Source organism: Pinus tabuliformis, chromosome 9 (assembly GCF_031772625.1).
Source record: "Pinus tabuliformis cultivar Carrire ecotype Pingquan chromosome 9, CPIR1, whole genome shotgun sequence".
NCBI classification, from domain to species: Eukaryota; Viridiplantae; Streptophyta; class Pinopsida; order Pinales; family Pinaceae; genus Pinus; species Pinus tabuliformis.
Window position 1 is genome coordinate 1,707,650,554 of NC_142307.1, and position 19,505 is coordinate 1,707,670,058.

The window sequence follows — 19,505 nt, forward strand, 5'->3', positions numbered from 1 at the left end:
TTTTTAATAAGTTTATTAATTTAATTTAATGTACTTATTTCTTTGTTTAATTATTTATTTATTTGATTAATTTGTTTTATTTGCTTAATTAATTATTTATTTATTTTTATTTTTATTTTTTTATTTTTTATTTATTTTTTTATTTTTTTTGGTTTTAATGAGTTATTTATCTATAATTTCTAGAGTTTATTTATGGTTATTATTATTTTATTTTTTTTTTTGAAGTTTTGAGTAATTACACCTATATGCATTCTATTAGTTATTTTTTTAATGATATCAAATGATTATATGTGAAGAAATCTATTACTAATTTATGTTTATGATTGTTAATTAAATCTATTGTTTTAAGGAAGATATTACATAATTGATGATTTTATTATTTGTTTATTTTTATTTATTTTTTTAGTTTTTTAAGGGAACATAGTTAATTATTGGCTTTTAAGGTTTCAACCGGGACGATGGATTAAAACTAAGCAACACCAGGAAACCGTTACTTGAAACCTTAAAAACCAATAATTAACTATGTTCACTTGAAAAACTTGAAAAAAAAGTAATAAATAAACAAATAATAAAATCATCAATTATGTAATATCCTCCTTAAAACAATAGATTTAATTAACAATCATAAACATAAATTAGTAATAGATTTCTTCACATATAATCATTTGATATCATTAAAAAAATAACTAATAGAATGCATATAGGTGTAATTACTCAAAACTTCAAAAAAAATAAAATAATAATAAATAAACTCTAGAAATTATAGATAAATAACTCACTAAAACCAAAAAAAATAAAGAAATAAATAAAAATAAATTAATTAATTAATTAAGCAAATAAAACAAATTAATCAAATAAATAAATAATTAAACAAAGAAATAAGTACATTAAATTAAATTAATAAACTTATTAAAAAATAATAAATAATAAATTTGTTAACTAATCTATTCGTTTAATTAACTATCAAAAATTAGTTAATTAGTAAAACATAGTAATTAATCAATCAAAAAAAAAAATTCATAAAAATATTAAACCTAATAATTAATTCAAGAAATAGAAAAGTAAGTAATTAATTTATCCCCGTAAACTTATTAATTAATGAGTTAATTAATCAAATTAATAAATTAATAATGTAAATAAATGAATAAACATATTAATAAAGAATACATAATTAAATTAATTAATTTGATTAATCAAACAAATTAATTTATTATTTAAACAAATTAATCAATCAATTGAACCACTTATTTAAAATAGAATTAATAAACATAATAATTAATTCTATAAATAATAGAATTATTTAATTAAGTTATCCCCTTGAATAAATTAATTAATTAATTAAAAATAATAATAAATAATTTAATTAATTAATTAAATAAAAAGATAAGAGCCGACCTATTTTCTTATTTCTTTTGTTTAATAACTTATATATATACACTTATAGTTCTTGAATATATCATTAAGATCTTAAGAATATCTATTGACGCATCCTCCCCTGATGATGGACTCACTTGGTAGTCCGAAACGTTGGGTTCATAAAACTATACAACAAGTCATTCCTCCTCTACCTAAAAAAATGGTGTTACTGGTTTGCCTACAATTCCTAGGAAACTCAAGCAATGTGATGCTTGCATTCTAGGAAAGCATAGCAAACAGTATTTTCATGATTCACATTCAAGAGCACATAGAAAACTTGAACTCATTCATTCAGATTTATGTGGTCCAATGCCTGTTCCTTCTGCAAATGGAAATAAATATATGATGACATTTATTGATTACTACACCAGAATGTGTTAGGTTTATTTATTGAAGAACAAATGTGATGATTTTCAAACATTCAAGAACTTTCATAAATGGATTGAAAATGATGTACAATCTCATATTGGCTCTATTCGCACTAATAATGGAAACGAATACACTTCAAATGAATTTGAGAACTATCTTCGCCAACATGGGATCAAACATCAAACAACTATGCTTTATAATCCCCAACAGAACGGTGTAGCTAAAAGAATGAATAGGACAATCTTAAATATGGTGCACTCCATGATATTTTTCAAAAATGTAAAGTTGATGTTTTGGGTTGATGCAGTTCTATGTGATGTATATATAAAGAATAGATGTCCATCTAATGCTATTAGAAACAAGACTCCATATGAAATGTGGTATGGGCACGTTCCTTCGGTAAAACATCTCAGGGTCTTTGGTTCTACCTGTTATGCCTTGATACCAAAGGTACATAGAAACAAACTTGGTGCAAGAAGTTGTAAGTGTATCTTCCTGGGGTATTCAAACACCTCCAAAGCATACCGTCTCTATGATGAAGTCAATAAAAAGTTTGTTGTATCAAGAGATGTAATCTTTCTTGAATCATCCAAAACTGACAATGTTGTTGAGCAGCAACTTGATCGCTTGGATAGATTCGCAAATGCAAAATCATTTCAAGAATTTGAAAATCAGATTCCACATCTTGAAGGGGGGGTTCTTATACTAGATCAACATGTGGAATCTTCTTCTGAAGAACTCTCTCCCCCGCATGAAACTCCAACAACGGATGATGCTTTAAGTGACGTGATTGATAACATTGGGAGACTCAATCTTGATTCAGTCCCAACTCAATCAACGGAGCAGCCTGGACCATCTAAGAAAGGTCCCCCAAAGTGGTTGATAAAAACACTTGAAAGTGTTCATCCTGATGAGGTTGAAAAGAGAGGAACTACAAATTCAAACCGGCAAAATGGAGGTGATGTAGATAACTCTGATTCACCTGTTGATATGGATGTTTCTTATGATTGTGAATTGAATTTGTCTACAGATTTCGAACCAACATCCTTCAAAGAAGTTGTTTCTCATGATGAATGGAAAGAAGCGATGCAAAAAGAGTATGATGCCCTGATAAAGAATGGCACTTGGAAGCTGGTTGATCCTCCATTAGGAACCAAACCAGTTGGCTACAAGTGGGTCTACAAAAACAAGTATAAAGCTGACGGCTCACTTGACAAGCACAAAGCTCACATCCATTGAAGGAAAAGAATTTGAAGATGCAACAAAGTATAGACAGCTTGTAGGAAGTCTCAACTACCTAACTACTACCAGACCAGACATTTCCTTCGCTGTTGGAATCCTCTCCAGGTTTATGCAAAAGCCTTGTGAGAGACATTGGTCTGTTGCAAAAAGAGTTCTAAGGTACTTGAACGGAACTCAAGACTTTGGAATCAAGTATACATAGGTGGACCACTTCAGCTTGATTGGATGCTCTGATTCAGACTTCGATGGAGAGAAAGAAACTGGGGTATCTACTTCAGATTATGCTATGAGTCTTGGATCAGGAGTTGTCTCCTGGAGACCACGCAAGCAATCAGTTCCAGCAGATTTCACAACAGAAGCAGAATATGTAGCAACAGCTGAGGCAATAAAAGAAATTGTGTGGCTCAGGAAAATTCTTGAAGATTTGCAGGTAAAACAAGAACAATTGACTCCACTCATGATTGACAATACCTCAGCAATGAAGTTGGCCAAGAACCCAAAGTTTCATGATTGAACAAAGCACATCAATACTTAATATCATCTGATTCGACATCATGTTGAGGCCAAAACAATCCATCTCCGCCATTGTTCCACTAATGAGCAAATTGCAGACATCTTCACCAAAGCGCTTGGAAGAGAAAAGCTTGAACGATTCAGAACGATGCTTGGACTCACCAACATCCCTTCAGATTAAGGGGGGGAATGTTGACACCTAATCATCAGGATTGGGTGAATAAGTAACTGATGTAAATAAATAATAAGAAATATGAATAGACACCGGGAGATGAAGTGAACAGTCTCTCCCTCATGTATATAATAAAGATCAACCTGAATGAATAAATGAATTGATTTGAAGAGGAGTTACTGCCTGGTCTGACAACATTGATAGCCACAACAAGTTAAACAAAGAGTTCAACAAAGCACTCGCTGATGGACATGAGTTTAGTCAATTTTCAGAAACTCTTGAATGAGTTCTTACTTTTCAAAATAAGCAGAGATTCTTCAAATTGTATGAGAAAGGAAAGAAACAACGCAGTTTAAGAAAGCATGCATGAAGAAAGAGAGAATAAAGACGCCTACAGTTCACATGATAATTCCAGAGATGGTGTGTGAAGAAGCAACAGGATATTTTGATTTTACTTGCAATGTCGAAAGATATGGTTTCAGGGTAAACAGACAAATATGTTACATAAAAGTTACAAGACATCATATGAAGTCCAAGATTCCTTACATATTTACTCAGACTCGTTTGTTTTACAATTTTTCTCATAATGTTGAGGATCTCTGATAAAATAGTAGCCAGAGAAGGGCTGGCTAGCTTTTATCATAATATGATAAATTCACGTCACTCACCATAGGCAGTGCAATAAAACAGGTCAGATTAATGGTTTGGATTCATATTGCATGTTTCCTCCATGCCTAAATCACCTCGTAAAATTAATATGTATTTTATCTCAGATGTACCTGTGTGTCCTATAAAAGTATGAAGACATTTTGAACCTCTCCAGAGCTTCACAGTGGTATCAGTTGAGCCTGGCACAGTCCATGTGAATGACAAAAAAAACACAATGCTTGTCAGAAACAAATGTTATCATCTTTTGACCATTTTTTTACCTGACAATAAAAACTGAAGCGTAAAACTGTAAAAAGTTGCAAGAGCCTATAGACATTCCATGCTTAGCAATGCGGACATCAACAAGTGAGTTTTCTAAAAGCAGTTTAAAATAGCCCTACATCAAAATCCTAATACCAAAGAATAACCTTGCAAAATGTCCCAATTTCCAAAAAGTGAATGATCTCCCAAACTAAAACATGTCAGAAATCAGACATGCAGTTGAATGATAAAACTAGTCAGTTCACTAAAAGCGCATGAAATAGAAGAAAACTATACAAACGGTAATAAATGATTGGACGGGGTAGAATACAAAAAATAAAAATAAAAAGGCACCTGTAGCAACTTCTCCAGAAGGTAACTTCAAGATTGCCTGAATGGGTGCTTGATGAGCCGGCCAGGATTCAACAGTATCCCCATTCCTCCACCTCCTCACAGTGCTGCACGATTCATGAATACTTGTTAAATTCTGACAAACACTTCACATATTTAACTTAGAAACCTTCATAAAAGAACTACAGAGAATTATAAATCGTGTGTATCTGATTATTCTAATTAGGACCAGGGAAATAAGTTATCCATAAATACAAAAGAAATAATCAAGTGGAAGGCTCGAAAATTTTATGAATAAATTTAGAATATACCTTTAAAATTATTCAACCAACATAAGTTAAAGATCATAAATAAATATAGAGACCCTTTATAAGCAACTACATGCATCAAATAGCAAAAAATGTAAAGATGTGTGTGAGTGTTTCGATGGAACTATCAAATGGCTTATCCTCTTCTTAAAATCATGATATCCAAGTTAGGAGAATTGCACCCTAAGCAGGTACAGAAAATTGATGTCCTTACAAAGCCAATTCCCATTTGAAAGATTTTTTGGCTTGAACACAATGCATTTTATTTAATAGCAGCAGCCATTATTCAGTACTTAAAATGAAATATTTCAATAGTGTAGATTGATGATAAGACTAAATCTATTAATTCTTGTTACAATAACAAGTTGTTTTTTCTAAGGCTGCAACTCACTACAGAAGAAATCAAAACAATTTAATGGTGTCTGAGAAGTAACCGGCACTTAAAGAAATAATGGAGCAGAATGAAGTGATTTTTAGACTATTAAGTTTTTGGGGTGGCAACAATTTAAGAACAATCATAGCCAACATATTAAAAACCATCCTAGAGCTTAAGAACCAAGAAAAACTCCAACATTCATTGATGTTGAGAGCAAAGCAACAAGACTCATGTCAAATGGCTCTCCATCTACATTAGGAATTTGTTATTAAGAGTAAAACATCCCATCATTAATTTATCTCTTTTAATGTAACTACATAACATAAAAAGAAGCAATTGACCATTAACACATAACATATGATTTTGTCATTTCTCAACACTAACTTGAGAGTGTTACTAGATATATTTGGGTTTACAATGTGTTTGTCAGTACGAAGGAAGCAATTGACCATTAACACATAATATATGATTTTATCATTTCTCAACCCTAACTGGAGAGTGTTACTAGAAATATTTGGGTTTACAGCATGTTTGTCAGTATGAAGGAGCAACCTTAGTGTAAGATCACATATCTCAACCTGCAAAGCATATACCTTAATCTACACTTATAATCGTAATTAAATGTAATCATAATAGTCCAACAGTCAACTATCAAAAAAAGGATCTGCAATTATCACAGTTTTAAGAAAACTATTTACCAATCCATAAAATGGGACTATCAAACAAAAGGAAGAGTGATATGAGACATCTACAGTTTGACTTAGAGAAGCAAGCCCATGTCATATAGATCACAGGAACCATACATTCTGTGAATATCAATAAACTAAAGTGATAAAAAAACAAAGGGTAGTCAAAAATATTATTTTCCGTGGCTTGAATTTAGATTTCAGGTCTTTTTGAAAACAAAATCTGGAAAAACTGAAAGTGCTAACTGTTGGAAAATCAGAAAGGCAGAAAGATTTTCTCTTGTTGATAATTACTTGTGACTTCTTTGAGTTATTATTGGTTTTCTTATGTTCTTCTTTATCTTAGTTCATTAAGCAATTACCAAAACCGAAACACAAAGATCAAGGACACCAGATGTAGGCACACAGCCAGGGCAAAACCCCTATATAGGGGAAAACCCAGTCAAGTACTCGTCCTTCAGTAATTCAAATGAGATAGACTAAGACCCTAGAACAACAGACCTTCCTCCTCCACCAAATCAGCCTTCCAAGATGATTTAGTAGTCTCTTCTTATCCAACAGCTTCAACCCAGCAACAATCCAGAAATTTCGGCTTCCCTGCAACAAAACTTCAACCCAGCTTCAAGACCGCAATTTCGATCTAGCAATTTCAATAGCTTCAGCATAGCAGCTTCACAATTTTGACCTTGATGCAACAGCTTCTCAGCTTCGACCTTGATGCAGCAAATTCACAGCTTCAACCTTGATGCAGCAGCTTCACAACTTCAAGATGCAGCTTCAAAATTCCGTTGCACATGTGAGAGAGAGAGAGAGACCCAAAAACATCAATTCCAGTTTCCTTTTTGAATTTTGATCTCTTTCTGCTGCCCAGCTACTACAATTCGAACTTGTGTGAGATATCCTCCAAATGAGTCGAGTTGCTGCTTATATATAGTTGTCTTAGGTGATCGAATTCTTCTAATGAGGTCGACTTGTCCTTCCTTGAGGCCGACTTGGTGGAAGAGGCCTAATTGACCTAATTTACATTAAAATAATTTTCTTTCTTAACAAATAATTCCCAAGAAGGGTTCTTCACATTGTGACATGGACAAGGACACTTAACATAAACCCTAGAAGTCTTCAATGGAGACTTTGACCTAAAAACAATTGACCCAAGAATGAAACCCATGCTTTAATAAGTCAATTTATTTAATAATAAAATCTCTTTTTTCTTTCTTTTGACAGATACATTTCAAATATAATAATGAAGACCGACACTAGTTACATTCTTCAACACTAACAGTAGTAACAACAGAAATAAAACAGCAGTAAATATAGTCCCTGCACCAGTAGATACAGAACTTACTACTAACACAAAAAATCACAGTAATATACCAAAAGTAAAACTAATATAAGAGTTCAACTGCATGAACAGCATGACATAAAGAATAATAACTAATAACACTTGAATGCATGCAAATCCTCAGGATATAAAATCTGAAACGACCTGAGAAGGTGTGGGTGCCAACTCATGCCAAACCCAAGGCAGTACGGATGCTGAGCTTGGCACAAAAATTCTCTTCCAGATGCAATAGCACACTTTCAAAGAAGTCCCCCTTCTAAAGTCTTTTTACAACGAAATCTAACAACCTAGTGGAAGGCTTCACTAGGTGACCTAGATAATGTGCAACACATGGGAGTGTCACCACTGTCATCTCAGCAACTACTCCCCCTCTTTAGTGAAGAACACAATCCAACACAAGGAAGGCTTCCTTGGTAGGGCTTAAAGATCAAGTAACCCAAAGATCTTAAGCTAAGTGCCCCCTAAGGATCTTACAATGCAAATCCACCAGATGAAGGAATAGCAAATTAGGGTTTGAGGAAAATGAAAGAGTAAATTCCAGACTTGGATTCAAATGAGGTATGGATCAATCTACGTTTCCTGAACACACCAAATCAAGAAATAATACTCAAGGCTGCTATAAACTAGGGTTTTATACCAGCAAATTGCAGCAAAACAGTAGTTTATAACAACAGCGAATTTAGCCATGAAAATAGTGATTAAACTAAGAGAACTAAAGGTTAAATTAGACAGTAAACTAAGAACAAAGTTGCCACAAGTTTTGATGGTTAGTAAGGCATAAAACAGCAAATAAAACCTTGACATCAACCCTAGAAAATGGCTGAAAATGCATGAACTTAAATTTTGATTTTCTAATGCACTTTTAAAAAATGTCTAACCCTAGAGCATATATCAACAAGTCATTATAAGCTGAAAATATAAGATTTTGTTGTAATTTAATGCTATTTTACCATAAAATAAAAAAGAAAATTGATTTTTGTTTTTTTTTGAAGAATGCCACAAGTGAAATATACTTGTGCCTTCTCAATCTAGGGCATATGGAGTTTACGATATGAGCAATTCTAGGGTTTCTTTAGGGTGATTCTAAATTCAGACAAACTAGAGCAAATAAACTAACTTACCCTAGCGTTCGAGATTTAGGTTCTCAATTTTCTGGATGATTAATTAGAAAGAAAAACCTATCTCTATTCCTCATATACTTGGAGGAAGTGTTTAGTTCAACAAGGGACAATGAAGCAAATACCCAATAAACTAACTCAGTACAAGAACATTAATCCCATATAACATAATAGCAAGTTAAAGCAAATCCAAGAAAAGAGATCACATCACATCACAAATCCATCAAAAGAGATCACATTACATCACAAATCCACCCAAGAGAAGTTCAACTAGGCCTCCATAGCAAACAAGAGATAAGAATCACTAATCAAGAAAATGTATGATCCAACTGCGACTAAGAATCTAAGAGGCAAACCAACTGTCTATATATATGAGGGTAACCAAGTCAATTTACAGCTAACTTGCTTTAAAAGCCACTAACAACAAGTTATCCATGATACAAGGAGGATAGGTCATCAAGCTAATCCCCAAAGATAGCCAAAATAATGAAATAACATGAAAATAACCCTCAATTAACCCACATGTGTGAGCAAAATCCTTAGTCTAGAATCCATGCTAGTCATCGTCAGGGTTTCTTCCCACCTCACCCTCTCTACCACACATGTTTGCAACAGTACTAACTAGCATAATAGAAGTGGAAGAGTTCAATTTCGATGGCGATTTACCCCATATAGCGAAAATATTATATTTGGACTCGGACTGTATGTGCATCCAACAAGAGAATTAGTCTCAGGCTCTTGACACATCCATTATATTGAAACTTCCACCTAGATTCCCTTTATCCCCCCAAGATCAATTGGGCAATGTCTCCTTTATTCCTCCGCCAAGGGGTATTTTTTCCCTCCTCCGAGGCCCTGTCACTTTCTATTGTGTTCCAAAGCCCTCCATGCTTATCTCCCTCTTCCAACCTCGATATTCATCACTCTAGTTTAGGTGAGATTTTATCTTATTCCTATCCATTGAACAATCTTTCTCCCTGCCTATGTGTCCGACCTCCTCAGGTTCTCAGACCAAGTGTGTAAAATCTCATAAGGAGAAGGCCAAAATTGTTGAAAATATTAGCGAGAAAAGGGTTCCTTGATTTGTGCCTTAATCATAGGAGCCAGAACAAGCTCCTTGTGCATGACTCGAGTTCCTATAATTTAGGAATCAATCCCTAAAAATTACGACAAGTTAGATGTGTTGAAATTGAAAGTCGAGTTCTTGAGTTAATTGATGAAAAACACAAGTGATTGAGTTTCAAGTGATTGACTTGAAATAGGACGAGTTGCATGAGCAATTAACTCATGCTAACTCAATCAATCACAAAATCATTCCTTAATTAGAAAACTCGCTAATTTTAACCATTCGAATTGCCTTGAAAAGGAGGATCAAAGGCACAAGTTTAATCATTGTTTTGGTGAGCATGAGTTGGTGAGACCAAGCAATAAGAAGCACGAGTTTGTGCATGGAGCTTGTGAAAGAAAGAGTGTGCAAGAGAAGTTTGTACACAGGCTGGTAGAGGACAGCAGAGATCAGTAGTCTTGCACAGGTTTCACGCTTAGATCAAGCAGGAAAGACAAGTGTGTCTTTCAAATTGAAACAGATGTATTTTGTAAGAGATCAATTGCTCAGTTTTTTATATCAATAAAATTCTCATAAAGCAGAGGGTTTCCAAGTTGGGTTCCCTAGACAACTGTGTTTTTTGAATTGTGTGACTGTGCTTTTATTTTTGTTCTTATTACGCTGAATCTAGTAGAAAAATTGTGTTTATGTGAGAAGAAATTTTATTTCAGATTGCTAATATTAGCGGATCAAAATTTCATGGATTTTCTACATGGTATCAAAGCAACGAACAAGATCTATACCAGCACACAGAGAATGTCGTCATGAAATTTTTTTGGACAGCAGTTCATGGATCCACGAGTGCAAAGATCTCTCAAGGAGTGTTGTGCATGAGGTCCAAGTTTTGTCAAGTATTTGAGAAGGAAGCCTAGATATGCAAGGGAAACTGTTAAGGCCGAGAAAACAGGTGTAAAAACAGTGAAGGAAATTTTATGCTGAACCTGTAATTATGTTCTTGAACTCTTACAAAAATTATTTAGCAGATTAACTAACAGAACTGTTGAGGGTACCTACATGTGCCCTTGCGGTTGATGATGACTCCAACTCCCTACGTCGGTTACCAAAAGACCGAATCCACCCAGCCAAACTGAGCAGAACCTGGCTGCTCAATCCAGTAAGCTTCTTAGCAGAAGCCGACTGTTCCCCCGTGCCCAGAACCTCAGAACAACTCAAGCTCTTCCTGTGGATGATTTTCGTACATGATGTTCCTCCTCCTTCCCATTTTCTTCCCTTCGTTTCCTCTCCCCCTTCTAAATCTTTGTTCCGTGGTTTTTATCCCGTTGCTTAGCGGTGGCCGCTCTTCCATCTGCAGCCCACCGCTCAGTTTGCTGGTGACACGCTCCATGTCACGTATCATCTCCCTTATCTCTTTTAAAGGTCACGTATGTATATGTTTTATGTTTTAATAAATCATATTATGTTTTATTAAAATATTCTTTTAATATAAACATTATATCGTATATATGTCTTATGATTTAATATATCACATTGTGTTTTATTAAAGTATTCTTTTAATATAAACATTATAACTTTATACTTAGTGCCCCTTTTAATTAATTTCTTATATATATTAAAAAATTATTTTATTAATTTATTAATATAATTTTTATCAATAATCTAGAATATATAATTTATATAGTCCTCTTTTAATATTTACCCATACATTAAGCAATATTGATGGATGAGTAGAACCTCTATTCAAAGAAGTGTCATGGTATTTAGCACTTATAGTTAATTTAGTATATAATACTAGTGCGGTGTATGCGACACATGCATATGTAGCTATCATATGCATGCATCGTATGCCTGCTATTATCCTTGCATTCTCTATATTTATAGATAGGTCGTTACAGAAACAAAGATTATGGAGAGATATTGCTAGGTGGAACACTGTCCTAGTGGTGTTTGGACAGAGATCTAAAGCAGCCTAGGAACAGTAAGTGTATGGACTGTTACTTGTTGATTTGCAATCCCTAGATCAGTGAAAGAGTTGACTATGTGTGGGTAGTTTTGGTGGCCCTGAGGAGAGTGACAATAGGGTTGATGTGTCACAGTGACGGGGCAAATTTGTGCACCCTATGAGCATCATTCTAGAGTAGCCAGAATCATGACAAGTGGGCAGTCCTTGAAGTCCTCATGTACAATGATCATTCAAGGACTAACGAGTTGTTAGGAGGCAGAGTTGTGGAGCCCTAGTTAGGTGGGTTGCAGATGGCCAAACCACTGATAAGAGGGAAAATCCAAAAGACCCAATCAGTAGACTTCTTAGTGGAGCCAGAGGCCTACTAGTGGCACAGATCAGTGAGCCAAAGTTCAGTGACACAAAAGGAGCTTTGATCATTGATAGTGGCAGATTGTGGAGCTGGAGATGCACGCTTTCTGATGGAGCAGAAGTTGCAGTGATCAGCAAAAGAGGAGGCAAAGTACTTGCGAGATGTGTTTAAGGAACATCGTTCCACATGATCCAGGAAAAAGAAGAGTTTCAACCACTTGAAAGAGAAGGACATGCAGTTTTAGAGGGCATGTATGCAGCTAGAGGAGTCGGTATTGTTATCTTTCAGAGGGAATCAGGTAATCCTCTTCATCTCAGAGATGTTCTCTATGTTCTTGGATTGAGGCAAAATCTTGTTTCAGTAGCTACCCTTGAGGACAAGAGATATGATATCATCTTTGGCAGAGGTAGCACAAACTACCAGCACTTAACTTCTAGATGTAAGACGCAAATAGGTGTGAGGGTGAAGAATCTCTACAAGTTGCACATAGAGACGGGTGCAGCGTTGAGCAGCAAGGCAGGAAGTACTCGGAGTAGAGAAGTGGTAGTTGAGCGACAATAGGATAGAACTCTCAAGATGGAGCCTCAACTACTATCTCTGTTTCATTCTAAGTTAGTTGGCATTTGGGCTAACCAGCAAGATGATGATGAGAACCATAGCCCAGGGCGAGTGGCAACCACTTAGTTACAAACTCCTAGTATAGGGAGAGTTCGAGCCAAGTTGGCAGAGGATTTGGTTAAGGGAGATCAAAAGAGAGTTGAGTCTCCTAGCATCAAGAAGCAGCCACAAAGGTACATAGGGTACATGGCACTTATGACTAAAGTGGTGGACTCACAGAGCATGGTGGGAAAGAACACGTCTTCAAAGTAGGTTCCGCAGAAGAAAGCAGGGACGCCTTCTAGTTTAGAGGGAGCAGCTACAGCAGCAAAGAACATGGTAATGTTGGAGACAGGTCCAGGTAGACGAGGTTCTTCCAGGAACACCTTCCTCGCTCAGAGGGAGTGTTGAAAATATTAGTGAGAAAAGGGTTCCTTGATTTGTTCCTTAATCATAGGAGCCAAAACGAGTTCCTTCTTTTGCATGACTTAAGTTCCTAAAAATAAGGAGATTCCTATAAATTAGGTCAAGTTCCTATAATTTAGGAATCAGTCCCTAATAATTACGACAATTTAGGATACAATTAGTTGATGTGTTGAAATTGAAAGCCGAGTTCTTGAATTACTTGAGGAAAAACACAAGTGATTGAGTTTCAAGTGGTTGATCTAAAATAGGATGAGTTGCATGAGCAGTTAACTCATGCTAACTCATTCAATCACAAAATCATTCCTTAATTAAAAAACTCACTAATTTTAACCATTCGAATTGCCTTTAAAAGGAGGAACGAAGGCACAAGTTTAATCATTGTTTTGGTGAGCACGAGTTGGTGAGACCAAGAAAAAGGAAGCACGAGTTTATGCATGGAGCTTGTGAGAGAAAGAGTGTGCAAGAGAAGCTTGTGCACAGGTTGGTAGAGGGCAACAGAGATCAGCAATCTTGCAAAGGTTTCAAGCTTAGATCAAGCAAGAAAGACAAGTGTGTCTTTGAGATTGAAACAATTATATTCTATAAGAGATCAATTGCTCAGTTTTTTCTATCAATAAAATTCTCATCAAGCAAAGGGTTTTCCTAGTTGGGTTCCCTAGACAATTTTATATTTTTGTATTGTGTGACTGTGCTTTTATTTTTGTTCCTATTTTGCCACATCTAGTATAGAAATTTTGTGTTTATGTGTGAAGAAATTTTATTTCAGATTGCTCGTATTAGCATATCAAAATTTCGTGGATTTTCTACAAAAATTATGGTCAATAATTACGTAAAGCTTGAATCCATTCCTAATCTCCTAGGTAAAACAACGATAGGTAGATTCTATGGCAAGTAGGCTCATCTAGACCCATTTTCGTCGGTGGACTTCGAAAAATTGGTCGAAATTTTTGGGTTATTATTCTGATTTCTATGTTTTAGTTTGTGGTTGGCACTATTTTTTATTTCATTCTATCACAAAAATGAAATTACTCATTCAAAGCTTGTTCTTTTGAAATTGGGTAGCATCGAGAGGTACTCCCACAAGCCCTTGCTGCTAGGCTTGTGAAAGAAAATCAACCACAAAGATGATGTGTGGGCACCCGCGTTTGGGGTTTTGGACCCAAAGGAGTGGGCTTGGAACCCAAGAAAGAGAATTTAATAATCTAATTTAAATATATTATTAGATTTAGGTTGAGTTGGAGGGAGTCCTAAGAGACCTAAGAGACAAATATAAATAGAGCTAATAAGGAGGCTAATGGACAAGAGTGTGATGAACTATTCTTCTTGTGAGGAGGCTAAATTGACTTAGCTATAGACCTAAGGAAGGAAGAAGGTCGTAGGAGAAAAGGACAGCTAGAGAAGTAGAATCTTTTCTGTGTTCTGGACAGCAAAATAAATTCTTTGCCAAAGGTAGAAAAGAAGTTGAATTTTGAGGTTGAGGAGGGTCTGTTTGAGGACTATGTTTCACTGGCCGCAGGTCTAAAAGAAGCAACAAAGGACGTTTGGAGGCTTGGTTAAGAGCAACAGGGCCTACTACAGACAAGTAAGGAGTTCGCTGAAGATTGAACATCAGGTCGAGGGTTAACTAAGTGGCGCTGAGAGCCTAAGGGTTGAAGTAAAGGTTGGTTGAGGTTCGTACAACAATGCCAAGGGCCTACGGGAGTAGGCCAAGGTGGTCTATGGCTGACTTAGTTGGATAGTAAGGCTACAACAAGCTAGCAACAAGGTTTAAGGGTTGTTGAAGAAGAAAAAGGCTAATAGCAATGGTATTAGGGTGGCTGCAAGGGACAACAGAAGTTGACGGAGGATAGTGGGTAAAGGAACATGCCCAGGTAAGTGAATTGGTTTGTTCATTAACCTAATGTGCTACAACAGTAGTATTTGAAGTGTTGTAGGTGTTAGTTGTTTGGTAGATGAATTGGCCTCAGAGCTAGGAGTATTGGTCAGAGAATTGACCTGATATTAGCATAGTATAGGAGGGTGTAAAGGGCCATGATCCCTAGTAGAAGAGCCTTGTGTGTATTCTTATTAATGGACTTGTAAGAAACATGTTTGGGCAATAAAATATTGTGTACTATCATTGATCATACTGTTGGTATATTCTGTTGTGCAAAATTGTTTAAAGTGAGGCATTTTCGGTGTGCTTATGTTTCCTAGCTAAGGGCATAGACCAGATCTAGGGTGCGGGGATTTCTAACATTTCTAGGGTCCCACAGCATTGTTCTTGAAGGTGTGGCCTAGAAGAGAGCCTTTGTCCTCGGTATTTTTTAAGGTAATTCTTTTGGGGCTCCCCATGTCTTTCTAGCACGTTGAACTTTTGGATTTTATTAGCAACAAGATTGGGCATTTTATCAGGTTAGAGCAAGGCTAGGATTCCAAACCTCACTACTGTTGGGTGTAGTTACAAGTGGAATTTGACCTAACTAAAGGGTTGCTCGAGGACATCCAACTGGTCAAAGGTTATTTTTCTTGGTCCCAGAAAATTGTTTATTAGAGGATCACGAGTGCCTCAAATGCCACCAAGTTTGGCACTTCAATTGTTGCAATAATACCTTCCCTCAAGTGGGTTTGTCAAAAAAGATCTGGAAGTTGAAGGACCACATGGATGTGGTTCCATTCTCAAATCCTCTATCTACTAGAAACATAAGGATGCTCGATTCTCTATTGAATAGCAATGTTGGTGTGCATTGCAAAACAAAGGAACTTGGCTCTAGCGAGGCTATTTTGTAGGGTATGTCTAATGCTACACTGTTGTTTCTCAATCTTTTGCAATTAACAATTCCGCCCTTCTCCCTTCAGTTGTTTAGATCCCCTTCCCCCGCAACCTTTCCCCTCCCGCGCTCCCCCCTCCTCCCTTGGAAATGGGGAAGAGCGTTTCTCCTCCCTCGCATTCCCCACCTTTAAAGGAGCCTCTGAACACTAGGGACCCATCTCTTTAGGCATTGGTCCTTCTGCTCAAAGCCCAGTTCCACTCTATATTCCTTCTCCCCCATCTAAGCTCTCAAGGAAGCCTCCCTCCAAGTTCAAATACTTCTTGCAGTCGCACCCTATTCTAAAATACGAAGGGGTTACCTCTAGAGATCTAGCGGTCGACAAACATTCTTGTTCTTAGGTTGGGTAAAAGCCCCTCCTCTCCATTGCTCAGTTGTAAGTTGCTAAAGATATTAGAATCAAGAAACAAGATACTATTAGTCGGGCCCTTAGAGCAAGGAATGCCCAAGACAACGCTGCTTCATGATATGTTCGTCATTCAATGCTCATGAGATAGGGAGTGCCCCTAGGATGCTCTCCCTCCATAGATTGGTCTCTTCTTATTCTCCTAACATTATCTTGATCCAGGAAGCAATATGTTCTGGTACTAAGCAAGTCATCAGCATGTGGATAAGCTTGTGATGGTTTCTTATAGTCTTAGAATGGATGTCAAATCAATCTTATAGGTTATTACAGTTGCAAATCTCAACCTTTATTTGACTTTAACATCATTATCACCCCAAAACCTTGTTGGAAATACTGAGGGGGGGTGAATCAGTTTTCTTTTCAATTGTTATTTTTACCAGTTAAATCATTTATATTTAGAACACAAAATGAACAATAGGAATAAATGCTTTTATTAATATAATCTTTACAATAAATCAAATACAATATATATAAGGCTCCAACATGTTACCAAGCACCAACTTGGACTTTTTGTGAGGCTCCAACCTCCAGGGCACCAACCCTGTCTTGTCAAGGCACCAACCTTGGATTTAGGAGCACCAACTCCAAGGACACCAATCCTTCCAATTCTGAGGCACCAACCCCAAGGGCTCCAACCCTCTGCTATATATTGTCTGGATATGTTTGGTAGTAATTCTCTGCTCCCAAAATCTTCTTCACTGAATTCTGTCAATCTACAGCTTCACTGTAGTCTCCATGCTACATCATCAATGACAACCTATCTTCATATGAAGGAGTCTTCACAACTCTTCATATTGCCCACACAGGGTCCGCAAAGTTACCTCATGATGATTTCAATTAGCCATCATGATCTCCAATAATGTCTCCAAGATCTGTTGATACTTATCAACAAGATATTTGTGCTAGGCCTCAATGTCTTTTCAAAACAACTCTGTTTCAACCCTCTGTTCTTATTGTCACAGTAACTGCTTCGGGAGTGAGGCTTCAAGAGTAACTACTTCAAGAATGACTTCTTTAGAGGAGTGATTGTCGCAGTTTCATATTGTGCGTTCAATTAAAAAACAACCCTGCCCTATTCATGCTCAGATAATCTTCTTAGATCCGCAGAGCGTCCTTTTGAACTGTTATCAGAAATCACTTTAAAACACAGGTCCGAGCTTTTCAATAAATAACCCAGTCAACAAAATGTTTGACGTTCGGTTTCCTTCTTCTTCCACTGGACCCTTCGGCTTCCTTCTTCGATCACTTGATCTTCGGCTTCCTCTGCGCTCACTCGACCTTCTTCGCTCGGTTGATCTTTGGCTTCCTCTGCGCTCACTCGACCTTCTTCGCTCGCTTGATCTTCAGCTTCCTCTGCGCTCACTCAACCTTTGGCTTCCTTCTTCGCTTGCTTCTTCAGCTTCCTCTGCACTCGCTCGACCTTCGGCTTCCTCTGTCTCTTCGAGTTCACCAATACTCAAAAGACACGTTCATTTGGAAGAGAGGTCTAATCACAACAGATGTTGCATATTAAAATTATATCAGAGAGGCCCTTTTTTAATTTCATACAATAGACTCATTATTCACGGAGGATTTCATAGGAGAGACCATACCCAATGAGGTCCCACATCCACGTCATCAATCGCAATCGCAACTCTTAACATCACTGATGTAACATGGCCGATATTCATATTGCCGATGAAATGGACGCGATATAATATTAAACAGTCGTCAATAGATCCGTCAGGTCCATAGCTCCATTGCAATTGGTTGTCTGTCGAGTCCACAAGTCTTATCGCAATCGCAGTTTACCATCGTTACATTTCTTCAAGACTTGCGATATGCAATGGATGCGATATTTCTTTAGGACGTATTATAATGGTGCAGCGGGTCCGCATACATATCGCAATCGGCGGATTTCAATGTGGCAAGGCTTTAAAGAGGCTTGCGATGTGGCGGTATTTCAATAAACAGTTGTTAATAAATCCATCAGGTCCACAGCCTTATCGCAATCGACGGTTTGCGGGACTTCGACTGGCACATGGATTAAAAACAGCCTTAACCCCCGCAGTTGACCGTGATCTAAGGATTGACTATGAGATCGACGACTAGGATTGAGTGCGGGACTTCAACCACGATCAAGCCAATCTGTACTTTCCTAACCCCGCTCTTTTGATAGTTGTTGCTCCTGTGACTTCTCTTCACTCTTCCGCTCTTCCGATAGTTTTCTTCTTTACTCCTTTGTTATCGTTGTTGCTCTCCTGGATCTACTGCGTCATTTGCTGTTCAATTGACCTCCTGTTGTTCAATTGTTGTTCAATTGAACCCCTGCGTCATTTGTTGTTCAATTGACCTCCTGCATCATTTGTTGTTCAATTGTTTTTCAATTGACCTCCTGCATCATTGTTGTTCAATTGTTGTTCAATTGACCTCCTACGTCATTTGTTGTTCAATTGCTATTCAATTGACCTGCATCATTTGCTATTCAATTGACCTCCTGTATCATTTGTTGTTCAATTGTTGTTCAAATGTCCTCCATCTCATCATATCATCATATATCGAACTTTCATCACTATGAGCATTATGATCAATGGGCATCAATGGGCAATGATGTATCAAAGAATTTGGCATCACAAACACTACTATATTGACATCAATGACAACCTAGATTAACAAACCTAATGTCCCCTAAGAAATTTATGGGTGTGCTGTAGCCATCCTGGACACTCATCCCCCCATGCTCCCGTTCTGGAAACACGTGGAACATATTGTAATTTTTATACAACACATTTGCCTGGGATACATGTTTGGGGGTGACATATTTCCATTCATTCTCGTTTCCAAGCTTCATGCAACTTATCTTTGTTTTGATAAATCAGTGTTTTTTTCTGCAATCTCTGTTCAAATAATCAAGCTTATCACAATAATAACACTTTCCCTTACTAATTGAGTTGGAGTTACCTTTCTTAAATTCATCCTTCCTGATGTTACCTTGCTTCTAACTCTTCCTGCTTCTCATTGCCAGCAAAGCCTTTGTTTCCCTATCCCTTTCTCTTCACTACAAACACATGCTAATATTTCCCATTATTCTTGTTGAATAGAGCCTT

At 36.6% G+C, this 19,505-nt stretch overlaps 1 protein-coding gene across 1 annotated transcript in view; it reads right to left on the reverse strand.

Annotated features, from left to right (window-relative positions):
• The window catches only part of LOC149155486 (uncharacterized), a 357,613-nt gene extending 352,104 nt beyond the window's left edge, over positions 1-5,509 (reverse strand). Inside the window, exons 1-3 of the mRNA XM_089444433.1 lie at positions 5,495-5,509; positions 4,976-5,108; positions 4,492-4,560 (exon numbers count right to left, since the gene is read on the reverse strand). Of these exons, the coding sequence (XP_089300559.1) occupies positions 4,492-4,560; positions 4,976-5,108; positions 5,495-5,509 (217 nt within the window). The remainder of the gene's footprint in view (positions 1-4,491; positions 4,561-4,975; positions 5,109-5,494) is intronic.
• Between the last annotated feature and the right edge of the window lie 13,996 nt (positions 5,510-19,505).